Source organism: Bombina bombina, chromosome 4 (genome assembly GCF_027579735.1).
Source record: "Bombina bombina isolate aBomBom1 chromosome 4, aBomBom1.pri, whole genome shotgun sequence".
NCBI classification, from domain to species: Eukaryota; Metazoa; Chordata; class Amphibia; order Anura; family Bombinatoridae; genus Bombina; species Bombina bombina.
In genome coordinates this window covers 952,520,407-952,539,574 of record NC_069502.1, presented here as the reverse complement: position 1 = coordinate 952,539,574, position 19,168 = coordinate 952,520,407, and the positions used below count along the sequence as shown (strand labels likewise).

General features: G+C 41.3%; 1 protein-coding gene across 1 annotated transcript in view; it reads left to right on the top strand.

Annotated features, from left to right (window-relative positions):
- The window catches only part of ANAPC1 (anaphase promoting complex subunit 1), a 592,717-nt gene that overhangs the window by 223,939 nt on the left and 349,610 nt on the right, over positions 1–19,168 (top strand). Inside the window, exon 30 of the mRNA XM_053712607.1 lies at positions 4,356–4,447. Coding sequence (XP_053568582.1) covers positions 4,356–4,447 — 92 coding nt within the window. The remainder of the gene's footprint in view (positions 1–4,355; positions 4,448–19,168) is intronic.

Sequence of the window (19,168 nt, the reverse complement as noted above, 5' to 3'; positions counted from 1 at the left end):
GTCCATGAGAATACATTTTTCAGAATCAGTCTATGTTTTGCCTGTCTATAAAAGATTAGTGTCATGTAATAGAGTGCATTGTCCACTGTAACAATGGTAAACAATATAATTAACATCAACATAACTAAAATAACAAATACAGAACCTGGTGAAGTTGCGAGACACAATGCACGGCCACACCTTAATGGCTGTTCATCCGCACACTGCATCGCTTATTCTGAAGTAATTATTATGGGAAATTAAGTGGCCTTTATAGATATTTTTTGGACCCCCTATATATGGTTTTCCTCCCCTATCTCTCCTATGTCTCTTCTCCCAGGATGTTTTTTCCCCCCTAGTGCTGGTGATATGTATGGGTTACTTACTCTAGGAGTGTATTAGTGGTAATATACCACCGACTTAGCGAGGAAAGGATAAAGATTAACAAATAATATGTATAGATGGCTAAACTCACATAGGGGATATGTCCATCATATTTTAGCCTTTAAGGCATACTATTTCCCACCTATCAACACGTGGGCTATTAAAGTGCAGTTTAAGAAAGTAAACATTTCAGCTGGAGGAAAGATAACAACGGTTAATGAACTAAGAACTTAGCATAACATCTATTAGGTTACCTGCCAGGTAAGGATACGTTTTTGTTTTCAATCATTAGAACTGATCAACTTACTATTCCCTGTTCAGTCACTTTTCCACAGAAGCGGAATGTGTTTATCCATGTGTTCCAAGTATAGAACATTGGGTATGCATAGAGTTCCGTTATGTCCCTGAATTTCTTGAGTAGTAGATGTTAAATTTTGCCTTTTTATGTGCGCCGGGAAGCCATTCTTGGAATCTTCGGATCCGGACAGAGACCTTGGGGTTGCCTAGGTCTTGATGTTGAAGGAGCAACTTTCCAGTTCTCAGTAGTTGTCTTCGGTCTCTGAGTAGGCTGTTCCACATTGCTAGTAGTGAGGGCATCTCAGGAGTCTCCAGATTCAGCGCTTTGCATAAATGTGAGACTTCAGATAAATCTTTACAAAAGAGTCTCTTATCTTCAGGAATAATCATTATTTGTGTGGGGAAACCCCAAGGATATGGAATTCTTTTGTTCCTGAGGAGGGTCCTAGTCACAAGGTCTGAGTAGAATTGCAGGACGGTACCTCTAAAACGGATGGGCTGACTTTTCCTTGACAAACCCGTAAGTTCATCCTTTTCTCTAAAGTTCTTGAATTTTATGATTGTCACGTGGGGGTGCTGATTCTGCTGGTTTGGGGCGTAGGGCTCTGTGTGCTCTGTCCCACTGTATATCGGCAGCATTTGATTGGCCCCTCAAATGAGAAAACCGTGCCGGGAAATATGTGGGAAGATCCTTGGGCAGTACTGACTCTGGCACTCCCCTAATACGTATGTTTTTTCTATTAAATCTGTACCGTCTTCTAGCGCTTCTACTCTGAAGCCTAAAGTATGCACATCCTGCCTCAGTTCTGCCAGTTCCTCCCTGACACATGTACGCACAATATTTGCTATATCCTCCTTTGAGGGTAGTGATGCCAGTATATTTGCTGGTACTTGTAAAGCTTCTTGAATGTTACGTTGGATAGTGGGTGATAAGTTTGGTTGCTCAGTAGAAGGACTACTGGATAGTGAAATAGTTGGTCTGTCGCCATAAAGTATGAGGTTACCGTATGGCCTTTACTAAGTTGAGGTTTGCTGGATTTATCCAGCTTTTGTGATCTCTTAGAGGCCATAAATGAGGTATTGGGTAGACACTGAGATGAGTTGGATTGTGTTTCCAATATTTAAGAGGGCCTACTTTGTGTCACAGTGTCTCTCATTTAAGGGTATATTTTCTTATCTGGCCTGTTCTACAGTCCAATAGCTTAGGCCTGCTGAGTTCTTTATTGTGGTTAGTGGGTATTAGGAAACTTTATGTAGTGTTTCCCTGGCGCTATTAATAATCCCTTTTTATATGGATTGCCCCCTTTAACCGACTTACGTTCCTGGATGTGTGTTCTGCCGTGAAGAACAAGGGATGTGCGCACTGATGTGGCAGGCTCAGCTAGGCCCACGCCCGGGATTAGATTTCTGTGCCCCTTCCAAAGCCTCCCAAGGCTACCTGCAGCTTTGTGAAGATATTGGCAGATTAGCGGTTTATCTCCTTTATCCGTTTACTGTGGATCGATGTAGCTCTGCAGTGTTTACAGAGCCTTTGAAGTTCCGTGGTCCGGGAGCAGGCTTTGCAGCCTTCTGCTTATAGGGAGTTTAGGTGGTTGTATTCGTCTGAGCTCCTCCAGCCTTAGTTTCCCTCAATGCTGACAGGTTAGCAAACTCCACAGTTGCGAATATAACTGCCGATTTGACGTTGAAACATCTTTTTTTTTTTTTTTATATATATAATTGTGGCCACTTGTGCGGAGTGCTGGAATTACGTGGCCATCTTAGCCCCTGCCAGCTCCTCCCCCTATTGACTTCTTTTTATCAATTGTCAAAATTAGTTTTATATTTATAAGCAACTATGTGATGTAATATTTTTTATAAATAGATGAAGAGAGGTGTATATACTACCAAGGATAATTATTGAAACTTGTTACCACGGTGCAGTCCTCAAAAAAAGCTTAAATTAACAAAGACAGAGAGAAAGGGCCGAAGGATATACAATACTATCCTTTGAAAGAGAGGATTAACAGCACTCGTGTAAATTATCAAATTGTTTTTATTTTACCATATCCTCAGAAATATGCCGAAACTATGAGCATATATTTATTAGAAATATATACCTCTTAAAAAATAGGGGCACACTATTTTACCGGTCTGTTACAATATACATCCGTCATCAACACACCAGGAGTTAACATAGCTCCCATAATAGACACATTGCAAGCATATCAGGCCAGCTGACCTAAAAAGGTCCAAGTATAGAGGCAAAAATTAGCACACCACAACTGTTGTCCCAGAAACACAGTCGCAGATCGTGTATGACTGCAGCATTCAGCTGCACTTAAGTTCTCAGTTACTCATGTATACTTCATGCTGCTTTCAAGGATCTCTAACATGGAAACTTTGATTACTGTGTAATAATAACAAGTCGAGGTACCGTGACGTCACAGTGTGGGATGGGCCAGCCCCAGTTTTGTTCAGCAGTGATATAATCGTGTTGCCGATGGCATCCTATAGGTGATTCCAGACGCCTCCCGGGTACTGATAGGACCACACTTGGTTAGCAAATGTCTTCATCCCTTGGACTCTCGATACAGACATAGACAGCAAATAGCCAAGTAGCAGACCATCTCCGCTAAGTGGATAATATTGCAAATGTCTCTTAGGTGTCGGATGTTTCGATCTACTCCATCAGTCTTACGCCACCATTCAGGCTTACTGGCTTGTAGTAGGTTTATGATGGGAGAATGTAGCAAAGATCTTCTGGTCTCATATATGGAACTTATCCTTTCTAGAGCCGCATCAAACTCTCTCTTATTGCGTGCATCTACGGGCCATACACCAGCACCGCAGATATCCCATTTCTCATACCAGATCTTAGACAGAATTCTCCTTTTATTTCTTTACGGTAAAGCAGTAATGTCCCAATTACCAACACTGGTACAGCTTAATCAGTTAAGGTATAAAAGTGCACAGAAAGGTCTGCTGGCCTGATATGCTTGCAATGTGTCTACTATGGGTGCTATGTTAACTCCTGATGTGTATTGTAACATAACGGTAAAATAGTGTGCCACTATTTTAACAAGTATATATGTCTAATATATATGCTCACCGTTTTGGCATATTTCTGAGGTTATGTTAAAATAAAAACAATTTGATAATTTACACGAGTGCTGTTAGTCCTCTCTTTCAAAGGATAGTATTGTATATCCTTTGGCTCTTTCTTCTCTGTCTGTTAATTTAAACTATGATGTATTGGATGATGGTTTCTAAACATTTACCTTTATATTTATCTTTGTTTTTTTAACTTGACATTTTTTTGTTTTATGTTTATATACTGTCAAGCAGATATAGACAATGTCCAAGTCCATAGTGCATTATTAAATCATTGTTCTGTTGTCGTTATGAAAGAGCAATATTTAAACATTGTTGACATTTTTTTTTCAGCTTGAAGTATGAACTATTTCAATTTTAACCTGTAACAGTATTGTACTTCCTACTAATGGTCACTGAGCTGGATGCATAGATTCTTTTTTTCTTATGCTGCCAAGGGGTCCTTATGTTCAGGCGAAATTCCTTTTACAGCCGATCACAAGTTTTGTGTTCTTGCATAAAAAAAAAAAAAAATTGTCAATGTCTTTATAAATTTGTTGTGCGTGTATATAATATAATATATTTAATACATTTTGTATTTATATATTTTTTTTTAATTTTAGGTCGCCCACCAGGTCCTGAAATGGAGTATTGCACGGACAGAGAGTCTTATTCTCTAGCAGCTGGACTTGCATTGGGCATGGTTTGCCTTGGGGTAAATTATAGGCTCAAAATCATCTTATACTGTAATTCTATAGGAATATTTCAGAATATGTGCTATAAAAAGAACAATAGACTCCACCAATAAATATATTATAAGCAATTTGCCGCTAGTATTGTATGTGTATATATAAAAGTACTTCTTAGCCCCATGATAGTGATCCCTGTGAACTGCCATTTCAGGAAACGTAAGATATAAAGATTGTTATATTATTAGCATTTATTTGTATAGCTCCGTCAAATTCTGTAGCGCTGGGTACAATGATAGGGGTATACAATGACAAGGATTTGTGATAAAATACAAAACATAACAAAACTAAACAAATCTAGTACAGGAGGAAGAGGGCCCTGCTGAGGAAAGCTCACAGTCTACAGGTTTAGGGTGCAGAGACATAAGGTTGGGGTAGATTGTCACTTCGGTTGTAGTTGCAGCAGTGAGTCGGGCAGTTCATGTATTAGTTTGGTTCAGAGGAGGGATGGAGGAGAGATGGTAAGCCTCTCTGAATAGGTGGGTTTTCAAGCAGCATCTGAAGCTATACAAGGTTGGAGACAGTCTTATGGACCGTGGTACGGAGTTCCAGAGGACAGGAGCAGCATGTACGGAGTCTTGGAGGCGGGAGTGGGACGTAGAGATAACTGGAGTGGAGAGACGTAGGTCAGAGGTTGATCGAAGATGACGGGATGGGTAATATTTCACGATAAGAGAGGAAATATAGTTGGGAGTTACACTGTTGAGTGCTTTATAAGTTAGGGTTAATACTTTAAATTCTATTCTGGAGTGTATGGGGAGCCAGTGTAGAGACTGGCAGAGAGGAGCAACTGATGTAGATCGGTGACTTAAGTGGATGAGTCTAGCAGAAGCATTCTTAATAGATTGGAGGGAGGAGAGGCAGTGTTTTGGAAGGCCATTTAGGAGTAGATTGCAATAATCAATGCGTGACAAAATGAGGGGATGAATTATTATAATAATAAGCGTTTTGCTTTAGCTGATAACAGGTCATTTATTACTTTAGCAAGAGCAGTTTCTGTTGAGTGTTTAGGGCGGAAACCAGATTGTAGTGGATCAAGTAAGGAGTTAGTTGTGAGAAATAGAGTTAGCCAATTATAGACCAGTCATGCCAATAATTTTGAAGCAAAGGGAGATAAGGAGATTGGTAGATAGTTAGAAGGCGTGGAGGGGTTAAGCGAGGGCTTTTTCTGAAACGGGAAGAGTCCACAGCTGCAGTCATTACTTTTGGGAATTCAGAACCTGGCCACCAGGAGGAGGCAAAGACACCCCAGCCAAAGGCTTAAATACCTCCCCCATTTCCCTCATCACCCAGTCATTATTTGCCTTTCATCACAGGAGGTTGGCAGAGAAGTGTCAGAGATTTTTATATATTCTCTTATGGAGGGTAGTACTCTTCAAAATAGTACTGGAGTTTTAAGTAATCCTGTCAGCCTCTCAGTGAGAGCATGGATGAAGGTTAGAGTTCGGAGATGCAGAGAGAGTCTTTCTGCAAAACCATCCCGACTCATGTTAACAGCTCCTTAGCAATCAGCGTTGATGAGTTTTGCTGCCTGCTATCTTCTCTCAAATCCATTTCAGAAGCGAGGCTACTATCTGTCACACTTGAAATGCCGTGTTCCTGTTCCACGGCGTTGATTCCGGTAAGATTGTTTCATTTTACTTAGATGTGAAAAGTAATGTAAACGAATAGTCAGGGTATCAGTGGGACTCCTTTATCTTTATAAGGAATCAAGGGTTAATATCTCTTGAGGGGGGGTTATTAAACAGGGGTGACTTTAATCATATTTTTATGTGATTCTGTCTGCTAATGTGTAGTGTTTCTTGGGCTCGTGGCTAGATCGGAACATAACAGCCTTTTCTCTTGTAAGATGTATCGAGTCCACAGATTCATCCTTACTTGTGGGATATTCTCCTTCCCTACAGGAAGTGGCAGAGAGAGCACCCACAGCATAGCTGTCTATATAGCTCCCCCCTTAGCTCCACCCCCAGTCTTTCTCTCTGCCTGCTTAACTGCTAGGAAGGGCAAAGAGCTATGTGGTGACTAAAATGTTACTTTTTTACTTCTCAAGCAAAAGTTTATTATTTTAAATGGTACCGGTGTGTACTATTTACTCTCTGGCAGAAAAGGGATGAAGATTTCTGCAAGAAGGATGATGATCTTAGCACTTTGTAACTAAGATCCACTGCTGTTCTCACAAGGCCTGAAGAGCATTGGAAAACTTCAGTTGGGAGAACAGTTTGCAGGCTAAGCTGCATATGAGGTATGTTCAGTCTATATTTTTCTAGACAGACTATGTTAAATCTAGAAAAGGCTGGCAATATCCCCATGAGGGAAGGCTAAGCTGTATTCAGATACTTTAATAGGAATTTCAGCTTGCTTGAAGGGCTCATTAGTTACTGGTGACACTGTTAGGAAAAAACGTTTTGTTTTTCGATGCATTTATAACGTTTTTTGAAGGGACTAAAGGGGTCATTGTGGCTTGGTTTTGAGTTTTGTAACTCACATGGTTAATTAAGAGACACTCTGGTGTTTCTCTGATAGGCCTCAAAACATCGAGTGAGGTGGGAGGGGCCTATTTTCGCGCCTCAGTTGCGCAGTTTCCTTTCCTCTGAGACATATCACTGCTTCTCCTGTTGTTTCTGCTGTGTTTGAGGGTTGTTAAAGAAGTTTTTCCCCCCACAAATCGTTCTGAAGGGCAGGTAAGAGCAACAGCAGAGCTGTGGCATGGTGCTGAATGTCTTTTTTACTGGGTTTAACATTTTTTCAATCCGTTTTTGCCATTAAAGGGTTAATTGTTTATTTGCATAGCTGTGCAAAGTTACTAAGTTGGCTAATTCTTTTATTACAGATTCTGCTTTTCAACTGGCTAAATTAGCGGCAAATAATTCAGGTTTTGCCATTTTAGCACGCAGGGCGTTATGGCTTAAGTCCTGGTCTGCTGATGTATCATCCAAATCTAAACTTTTGAACATCCCTTTAAAAGGAAAGACCCTATTCGGGCCTGAACTGAAAGAGATTATTTCAGACATCACTGGAGGGAAAGGTCATGCCCTTCCTCAGGATAGATCTAATAAGATGAAGATCAAACAAAATAATTTTCGTTCCTTTCGGAACTTCAAGAGTGGTTCCGTTTCGGCTTCCTCTGCTGCAAAGCAAGAGGGGAATTTTGCCCAATCCAAGTCAATCTGGAGACCTAACCAGGCTTGGATCAAGGGTAAACAGGCCAAGAAGCCTGCAGCTGCCTCTAAGACAGCATGAAGGGGTAGCCCCCGATCCGGGATCTAGTAGGGGGCAGACTCTCTTTCTTCGCTCAGGCTTGGGCAAGAGATGTTCACAATCCCTGGGCTTTAGAAATTGTGTCCCAGGGATATCTTCTGGAATTCAAAGACTCCCTTCCACGGGGGAGATTTCATATTTCTCGATTGTCTGTAAACCAGACAAAGAGAGAGGCGTTCTTACGCTTTGTAGAAGATCTGCTCACCATGGGGGTGATCCGCCCAGTCCCAAAAGAGGAACAGGGACTAGGGTTCTACTCAAACCTGTTTGTGGTTCCCAAAAAAGAGGGAACTTTCAGACCAATCTTGGATCTCAAAATTCTAAACAAGTTTTTCAGGGTTCCATCATTCAAGATGGAGACCATTCAAACTATTCTGCCTCTGATCCAGGAAGGTCAATATATGACTACCGTGGACTTAAAGGATGCGTATCTACACATCCCTATTCACAGAAATCATCATCAATTTCTCAGATTTGTCTTTCTAAACAGGCATTACCAGTTTGTGGCTCTTCCCTTCGGGTTAGCCACGGCTGCAAGAATTTTCACAAAGGTGCTAGGGTCCCTTCTGGCGGTTCTACGACCTCGGGGCATAGCAGTGGCGCCTTATCTAGACGACATCTTAATTCAGGCGTCGACTTTTCAGCTAGCCAAGTCTCACACGGACATTGTGTTGGCTTTTCTGAGATCTCACGGGTGGAAGGTGAACATAAAAAAGAGTTCTCTCTTCCCTCTCACAAGAGTTTCCTTTCTGGGGACTCTGATAGATTCGGTAGAAATGAAAATATTTCTGACGGAAGTCAGAAAATCAAAACTCTTAACCACTTGCCGAACTCTTCATTCCATTCCTCGGCCATCTGTGGCTCAGTGTATGGAGGTAATCGGACTCATGGTAGCGGCAATGGACATAGTTCCTTTCTCCAACATTGGTGTGTCCGGTCCACGGCGTCATCCATTACTTGTGGGAATATTCTCTTCCCCAACAGGAAATGGCAAAGAGCACAGCAAAAGCTGTCCATATAGCCCCTCCTCAGGCTCCGCCCCCCAGTCATTCTCTTTGCCGCTCTGAACAAGTAGCATCTCCACGGAGATGGTGAAGAGTATGTGGTGTTTAGTTGTAGTTTTTTATTCTTCTATCAAAAGTTTGTTATTTTAAAATAGTACTGGTATGTACTATTTACTCTGAAACAGAAAGAGATGAAGAGTTCTGTTTAAAAGAGGAGTATGGGGAGCCTGGAGCCGTTAGGAGATGGCTGCTTAGAGTTGGAGCTCTGTGCAGTACTATGGCATAGGACGATATGCTGAAGTGATAAGCATAAAAGTTTTGCCTCATTTTGTGGGGAAAGGAAGTGCACACTCCCGAAATTGGCTGGGACTGCTGTTGGGAGCCATAAACCTGTCTGCTAGCGGTGGAGCACAGGAGCAGATAGATGCCGAGCGCCATTTTGGTTGCGTGTTAATGCAACACCGGAGCAACTCTCTAAGAGACTTAGCTGCTGGGGATGATACCAGGAATAAGCACATACCCTTCAAACGACTCCTAAGACTAGCAGCTACACCGGACATTTAGCGACTCTAAAGGCGGACAGCAAGGCTACAAAAAAAGACCCGGTAAGGAGCGGGCTGACACAGAGGGCCTGGAGGCGCATAAACTAGTGGCGGTAAGAAGGGTGTTTGAAAATGACACGCTAGTCAGAGCTGATCTGAGAGACTGAAAGTTGAGCTGGGCGATATGTTTGGGGCTACAATTCAAAGTCCACATTATGTTTTCATGAGCCCATATTAACCCCTGAAGGGGATGGAAGTTATTAGCGCAAATATAATGCATATAAATACAGAGCATATGTAACGGCCATTTTCTAATAATGCTGGGACCCAGACTAAAGAATCCTGCACTTCACAGCCACAGCTACTAAAAGGGACACACACCACTGAAAGCACTCCTTACACAGCCATTATCAGACATCTAGCAAGGTGACAAGGACACCTACATGCTGACAAGGGGTCTAAATCTATCCTGCCATCTATCTTATAAGCCTGAGATATGCTATTAGAGAGGAATAAAGACTTTGATTTCATTATCAGAGAGCGCTGACGACATATATAATGCTGATAGAGATAAGTGTGGAGGAGCATCAAAAAGCTGGAATATACTTAGAAACCTACAGCATTTTTTCTCTATCACTAGCCTCTTACATGGGTTAAGTACTGACTCACATGCCTTTTACATTTATTGCATTAACCTTTTTTTATCAGTGCATCTATTCTATTATAAACTTCCAAACTAACATACCACTGGAAATTTGACTTAATCTATCGGAACCATGTCAGTGAGGAAACAGAATAAACCCTCCCAGGGGCCTAAATCAGCAGCAGCCAGCCTGTTTTTCAAACCTGCTAAAGGGGAGAAACATTTAGATTCTGCTAACATGGCGCTGGAAGACGATAACGACTCTGATTCAGGTTCGCAATATACAGAGGAAGATGCAACTCCTGCTACAAGAGCTGATTTGAAAGCACTGGTATCTAAACAAGATATTAGTAAAAATTTTGATAAGCTCTGGGAAAAATTTGACGCTTTTCAAAATACTGTCACGAATAGCCTAGCAGACATAAAGCAAGACATCTTGGAGTTGGGTACTAGGGTTGCAACCCTAGAAGAAAATGAAACCACTATTACAGAAGACCTTTCTGATATTACTCAAAAGATCTCCACGCAACAGCAGGAAGTAAATGAGATGCATGATAAACTGGAAGATCTCGAAAACAGAGGCCGTAGATGTAATATACGTCTAAAAGGGATCCCAGAGACAATCTCAGCTGAGGAGCTTCCCATTTATCTACACCAACTATTTCAGGCCATCACGGGAGAAATAGGTGAAGAGAAATTCCAACTGGAAAGGGCACATCGTGCATTAAGAGCAAGGCCAAAAGAAGAAGCGCCACCTAGAGATGTCATTGTGAAGTTTCTTAGATTTCCAGAAAAGGAAGGAATCCTATCGGCAGCCAGGAAGAACCCTACTTTCAAATTTCAAGGGGTGGTGATACAATTCTTTCAGGATCTATGTGTCCGGACTCTACAAAGAAGTTGTTATCTGAGACCCCTTACCACACTCCTGAGAAAACATCAAATAGCATACCGCTGGGGATTCCCCTTCAGTTTATATATTCAGCATAATGGAAGATCATTCAGTTTAAAAGAAGCGTCAGAGATCCCAGAGATATGCCGCAGACTACAATTGGACATTCCTGAGATTCCTCAACTAAACCAGACAGAAAGTTCCTCTCAAATATTGGCAAATCAACCTCTGCAACAGAGACAGAAGTGGTCCAAAGTTCCGAAAAGAAAGGCTAAGTCTTAGCGCTTTTTATCTTCTTGTTCCTGACTGAGCTGAGCTTTTCTACATCTCTCCAGGAGGAGGGGGACGTGAAGAATGTATCCTTTTTGCATCCAGTGACACTTTTTAGGGTCTGGACTGATATACCAGATACCCGGGAGAACATTAGATTCCTACTAGCGAAAGTCAGGGTAGCTGTAAATTCTGGAGGGAATGGGTTCAGAAAGCAATTAGAGTTTAGGGGGTGATGTATACTCCGTAATGTTAAGAAAATGTTAAATGTTATCTTTCCAGATGCTCTCAAGGAAAAGAGGGAGTATCCCTTCTTCTTCTTTTTTTCATTAGAATGCCTATTGTTATAGTACAGACAGTATGTAACTACAACCAACCTGAGTAAGGAGGAGGTAAAGGTTGGGGATATTTTTGTTTTATGTTTATTTTACTTTCTTGCCTACAGGAGACAGGGATCCTTGATCCTTGGCTACTATGTTATCATTTGTATATTTGACAATTTGTTTTTGATTGTTATCTCAGATGTTCTTGTTTCTGTTTATATCCTGTCGACTCGCCTTATTTCTATGCATGAATCATCTAACCAAAGAAAACCTTATCTACAATGCCTTTGGGCAATGAGAATGATTGAAGGGACAGCGGATCCAGGGGGGGGGGGTCCCCACACACAAAATAGTAAGTAATGACTTTTAATCTTCGACTGATTTCACACAACGTCAGGGGCCTCAACACTGACCTAAAGCGTAGAACAGCGATGAGCCAATACATTAGATTGAAAGCTAACATCATTTACCTTCAAGAGACACACTTTACCAGGGAAGCCATTCCCAAATATTGGGCCAGAGGGTACACTCAACATTTTCACTCTATAACAGATAGGAAAAAAAGGGGAGTATCAATACTAATTCACCATTCGGTGGGGTTTGTGATGGAAGAAACAATTAGGGATCCAGAAGGCAGGTTTTTAATACTGAAAGGTAGAATACAGGATAAGCACATAGTCTTTTGTAATGTTTATGCGCCCAATGAAACACAAGCGCCCTTTTTCTCTCATATCTCGGATCTACTGACTCATTGGTCGCATTTCCGGATAATCTTAGGGGGGGATTTTAATGTGTCGATGTATGCACACCAAGACAAAGACAAGGTTCCATTAACCCGAAAACAAATGAGACATAACTCTACAGTTAAAAAAATAAGATACTTTCTTATCACATAATATTTTGGATTCCTGGGACACCTTATACGGTAAAACAAATGATTATACATACTATTCGTTTGCACATGGTTCCTACTCAAAGTTAGACTACATCTATCTCAGTCAGACATTGATCCCAGACCTAGCCTCTTCTAGGATACACGCATGTGCATGGTCGGATCATTCTATAGTTCAAGTAGACATCAAACAAACTTTCCATACTAGCGCAACACGGTCCTGGAACTTTGACCCATATGTTCTTCAGGACGTTAAGACGAGAGAATCTATATCTAAGGCACTGTCAGAATATTGGGGCTTAAACGAGGGAACCACCTCCAATCCTATCACCATTTGGGCGGCACATAAACCCTATATTAGAGGGCTGCTTATTAAAGAAAAAGCGGCTTTAACCAAAGCTGCTAGGCTGCAGACGGAAACATTGCAAAAAGACATAGACACACTCACTAGGACACATCAAATGAACTAATCACCCATCATCTTTACACAATTACAGGCGAAAAGATTAGAACTAGCTACAATTATGAACAAGACATCAGTTAGGGCAGCGCACAGATTAAACTCACACTATTTTTTATATGCAAACAAGCCCGACAGGTATTTGGCTCATAAGCTGAAGGAAAGGACTAAGTCTTTCACGATACCTTCTCTGCAAAAATCTGATGGCTCCTGTACCTCTGATCCCCAGGAGATAGCGGATAGTTTCGCTCAATATTATGCTCAACTCTATGACGGTAAAAAAGTTACACATTCTGACCAGATGACTAGACTCCGGTCTAACTTTCTAGATGACACTAGACTGACTCCCCTGGGGGACGAGGACAGGGATGAATTAAATGCAGAAATTACGACTAGAGAGGTCCATAATGCCATTAAAGAGCTTAAGCCGGGAAAAGCAGCAGGTCCAGATGGGTTCCCAGGGGACTATTACCAACTTTTTAAATCGGTACTCATCCCACATGTAGTTTCCCTATGCAATGATATTTTAAAAGGTAATGAGATCCCCGGGGAAATTTTACAAGCCAAAATAGTAGTTATCCCCAAAGCAGGCAGAAACCCAAAATTATGTCAAAATTATCGCCCTATTTCCCTCATCAATCAAGACATTAAGATTTTTACTAAGATCCTTGCGAATAGACTCAAATTATATTTACCCACACTAATTCATCCTGACCAGGTGGGCTTTGTTCCAGATAGGGAAGCCCCAGACAACACGAGGCGTGCGATCTCCCTGATAGAGTATCTTAGCAAAACGAGAACGCCTTCTCTGGTCCTATCCCTGGATGCGGAGAAGGCGTTCGATAGAATAGATTGGGACTTTATGCTAGAAGTTTTAGGTAGATTAAATATTCAGGGCTCATTTGTTCAAGCCATCAAAAGCATTTATTCTCGCCCTACGGCTAGTGTTAGAGCGGCAGGCTACCAGTCAAAATTGATAGATATTTTAAATGGTACTCGCCAAGGCTGCCCGCTTTCACCCCTGTTATTTGCAATCTGTATAGAGCCATTGGCGGAGAAGATACGTATATCACCAGATATCCATGGGGTTTTACTTAGGGGACAGGAATTTAAAGTGTCGCTGTTTGCAGATGATGTCCTTCTCACATTGACTAGACCACTCGTTTCCCTACCAAATCTATATAAGGTTTTACAAGATTACTCAGATATATCAGGGTACAAGGTTAATCTAGAAAAATGTGAGGCTATCCCTATTGCCCTCCCTAACCATACCAAAAAACTTATAGAAGCGAATTTTGAGTTTACATGGAATAAGGGGTCGATTAAATACCTGGGGGTTAAACTCTCGAATAACATTGATGATTTATACAATCTGAATTATGTCCCTTTATACAGATCGATTAGGAAAGACTTAGATGTCTGGAAAAAAGGCAGGTTTTCCTGGTATGGCAGACTAACGTCAATTAAAATGAATATCCTACCAAGGCTTCTTTACCTTTTCCGAGCCTTACCTATTAGAGTGCCATTGATTGACCTTAGTAAACTTCAAAAGGACTTAGTGGGCTTTTTCAGAGGTGCTAAAACAGCTAGAATCCCATCTCATGTTTTGCAGCAACACAGACAATTGGGAGGGGTGGGAATACCAAATTTATTACAGTACTATCAAGCGGCGAGATTGGCTCAGACCACCTTATTTAGCAAAAACCCAGCAGATCGGGTGTGGATCCGAGTGGAGACGCTAATGACAGAGTATAACAACCCAGACGATATCCTATGGGATCACTCGAAACAACCCTTTAAGGGAAAGCCGGCCTCCAGACTTACGATAGAGATGATGCAGACTTGGACCGTGTTGTCCAGATCTTTAAACCTAATTCCAATAGACTCAGTAGTGAGACCAATTAAGACTCTTCTAAATCCAAATTTTCATCTACACATGGGGAAGTGGGACAATAAAGGGCTATATAGGGTTGCAGACTTTTTACACAATAATAAACTAGCTACATATCAACAAATTCAAGACAAGATATATCCCGAGAAAATGCAATGGTTCCTATACCTACAAATATCTTCAGCTATCACTAAATTTAGGAAACATAGCTCAGCGACACTGTTGACAACACTTGAACGTCTATGCAACTCACCTAATCAACACAAAAAGCTGATTTCAGCCATATACTTAGCGATACAAAAGGCTAAACACACCTCTAAAACTAAACTGATGGAACAGTGGGAAAGGGAACTGAACAAAATATACTCAATCGAGGAGTGGGACACACTCCTATACACATCGAGCAAAGGAATGATCAGTGCAGACTTTAGAGAAAATTGCCTAAAAACATCTTTCAGGTGGTACTTGACCCCCATTATCACCTCCCACTACATTCAGGGGGGCAGCAAACTTTGCTATAGGGGATGTGCAGACATGGGGACATATATTCATATGTGGTGGGAATGCCCGCAAATTAAACAGATATGGTCTAGGCTGTCTACACTACTTAGCGAGGTCCTGACGACATCTATCTCTCTGACTGCTCCACAGGCGCTGCTAAACGAACATATAGAACCCTTCAATACACCCATTAACACCTTTATACGGATTCTGTGTACTGCTACTAGAATATGTGTGGCACGATACTGGAAGTCAGGGGCACCCTCGTGGGGCGAGGTGACGGATAAAATAAAGGCTACATATAAATTCTCGGAAACAGCAGCACATATTCAAAATAACCACAATCAATTTTCCAAGATATGGTACTTCTGGCTATTAGCGGGTTATTAGTGATGACAGTGGGGTTGAGGGGTGCACCCTGACTACGGAGGTGAGGAACTAATGTTTGGGTTGGGTAGGGACACCCAATCAACAATGACTAGAAAACCTCTTGGAGTGACCTTAAACTTGGTGGGGGCCCCTTTCCTGGATCTGCTGCAGATGGGAAGAGTCGACAGGCAAGTTGAAGTGTGTTTTTTTTTTAATTGTTGAGTTGTTTTATTTTTTGTTGTTTAGTTGTATGGGGGGGGGGGAAATGTAGGCTATACAAACATGATGAGCTTGGAAAAGGGAGCAGTGACAAATGGTTCAAAATGCCTTCTTTTGTTATTACCTGCACCATGCTCACATAAATGTGAATTGATAAATCTCTTTGCAGCATTATGGATCAGATGGGTTGCATCATAGACATTATACTGGTTCATTGTTGTAAAGTAACTGACTGTGAAGATATCAACCTTACAAGAGATTACTGATTAACGGATTAGGACCTATGTAAAAGAGTTGGTAGAGGCGATACAGCTTGTACTCAATGAACAATATGATCTGTACCTGTTGTTTATAATGTAAAGCGAATAAAAATTATTTCAACTAAAAGAGGAGTATGATTTTTAGCAGCAGTAACTAAAATCGATTGCTGTTCCCACGCAGGACTGTTGAGCCGAGAGAACTTCAGTTGGGGGGAACAGTTTGCAGACTTTTCTGCTCAAGGTATGACTAGCCATTTTTCTAACAAGACTGTGTAATGCTGGAAGGCTGTCATTTTCCCTCATGGGGATCGGTAAGCCATTTTCTTAGACTCAGAAAGAATAAAGGGCTTATTATGGGCTATTAACTGGTGGACACTCTTAAGGGCTAAATCGATTGTTTATTTAAGTTGTTATTTAAAGTTTGAAGTAGATTTCACACTTTTATTGTTTGGGGAACGTTTTTTATCGCCAGGCACTAGTTAAGACACCTTCCCAGTCAGGAAGGGCCTTTCACTGTAGTAGGCAGAGCCTCATTTTCGCGCCATTATTGCGCAGTTTCTTTTAAGTGCAGTGCATGCAGCTGCATGTGTGAGGGTCTGGTATCCACTGAAAACGTTCCTAGAAGGCTTGAATTGGCATCGTATACCCCCCTGGGATAGGTGACGTTGCAACAAGGGCAAACGGCTCCGGTTTCCGCATTTTAAGGGTTAACAGCTTGAAAATTGAGGTGCAATACTTTGAATGCATTAAGACACTGTGGTGAAAATTTGGTAAAGATTGGATAATTCCTTCATAGTTTTTCACATATTCAGTAATAAAGTGTGCCCTGTTTAACATTTAAAGAGACAGTAACGGTTTTGTTTAAAAACGGTTTTTGTGCTTTATTAACCAGTTTAAGCCTGTTTAACATGTCTGTACCTTCAGATAGATCATGTTCTGTATGTATGGAAGCCAATGTGGTTCCCCCTTCAAATATATGTGATAATTGTGCCATGGCGTCCAAACACAGTAAGGACAGTACTGTCACAATTAGTAAGGTTGCCCAGGATGATTCCTCAGATGAAGGAAGTAGGGATAGTTCTACATCCTCTCCTTCTGTGTCTATACCAGTTAGGCCCGCGCAGGCGACCCCTAGTACTTCTAGCGCGCCAATGCTTGTTACTATGCAACAATTTACGGCAGTAATGGATAACTCCATAGCTAATATTTTATCCAAAATGCCAGCATTTCAGAGAAAGCGTGATTGCTCAGTTTTAAACACTGTAGAGCAGGAGGGCGCTGATGATAATTTATCTGTCATACCCTCACACCAGTCTGAAGTGGCAGTGAGGGAGGGTTTGTCAGATGGAGAAATTTCTGATACAGGAAGAATTTCTCAGCAGGCAGAACCTGATGTTGTGACATTTAAATTAGAGCATCTCCGCGCATTACTTAAGGAGGTGCTATCTACTCTGGATGATTGTGACAATCTGGTCATCCCAGAAAACTTGTTGAAGATGGACAAGTTCCTAGAGGTCCCGGTGCACCCTGATGCCTTCCCGATACCTAAAAGGGTGGCGGACATAGTGAATAAAGAGTGGGAGAAGCCAGGCATACCTTTTGTCCCTCCTCCTATATTTAAGAAATTGTTCCCCATGGTCGACCCCAGGAAGGACACATGGCAAACAGTCCCTAAGGTCGAGGGGGCGGTTTCTACACTAGCCAAACGCACGACCATTCCCATTGTGCTTTCAAAGATCCTATGGATAAAAAATTGGAGGTTTTGCTTAAAAAGATATTTGTACAGCAAGGTTACCTCCTTCAACCTATTTCGTGCATTATTCCTGTCACTACAGCGGCGTGGTTCTGGTTCGAGGAACTGGAAAAGTCGCTCAGTAGGGAAACTCCGTATGAGGAGGTCATGGACAGAATTCACGCACTTAAGTTAGCTAATTCCTTTTTCTTCTGTTAAGTGTGATCAGTCCACGGGTCATCATTACTTCTGGGATATTACTCCTCCCCAACAGGAAGTGCAAGAGGATTCACCCAGCAGAGCTGCATATAGCTCCTCCCCTCTACGTCACTCCCAGTCATTCTCTTGCACCCAACGACTAGATAGGATGTGTGAGAGGACTATGGTGATTATACTTAGTTTTATATCTTCAATCAAAAGTTTATTATTTTATAATAGCACCGGAGTGTGTTATTACCTCTCTGGCAGAGTTTGAAGAAGAATCTACCAGAGTTTTTACTATGATTTTAGCCGGAGTAGTTAAGATCATATTGCTGTTTCTCGGCCATCTGAGGAGAGGTAAACTTCAGATCAGGGGACAGCGGGCAGATTAATCTGCAAAGAGGTATGTAGCAGCTTTTATTTTCTGACAATGGAATTGATGAGAAAATCCTGCCATACCGATATAATGTCATGTATGTATATTTTACACTTCAGTATTCTGGGGAATGGTACTTCACTGGAATTACACTGTGTACATAAAACTTTAGCCTATTTTGCAGGGACTAGCAACAGGCTTTTTAATAACTCTTAATTTATGTTAAACGTTTTTGCTGGAATGTAAAATCGTTTTCATTTTCTGAGGTACTGAGTGAATAAATGTTTGGGCACTATTTTTCCACTTGGCAGTTGCTTGATCTAATTTCTGACAGTTTCTGATCTCTCTCACTGTTGTGTGTGAGGGGGTGGGGCCGTTTTTTTGGCGCTTTTGCTACGCATCAAAAATTTCAGTCAGCAGCTCATTGTATTTCCTGCATGATCCGGTTCATCTCTACAGAACTCAGGGGTCTTCAAAACTTGTTTTGAGGGAGGTAATTCTCACAGCAGAGCTGTGAGATTGTAGTTGACTGTGATAAAAAACGTTTATTCTGTAATTTTTTTTCTGCTATCAGAGTTAGTTGTCTTTTGCTAATGGGAACAAACCTTTGCTAAAGTTGTGTTGTTTACAAGGATTGATGCTATAACTGTTTCAGTTTATTAATTTTCAACTGTCATAAATCTTCTGTGCTTCTTATAGGCACAGTACGTTTTGCATAATATTTTATTAGAATTGTATTCCAAGTTGCAAGTTTATTTGCTAGTGTGTTAAACATGTCTGATTCAGAGGAAGATACCTGTGTTATTTGTTCCAATGCCAAAGTGGAGCCCAATAGAAATTTATGTACTAATTGTATT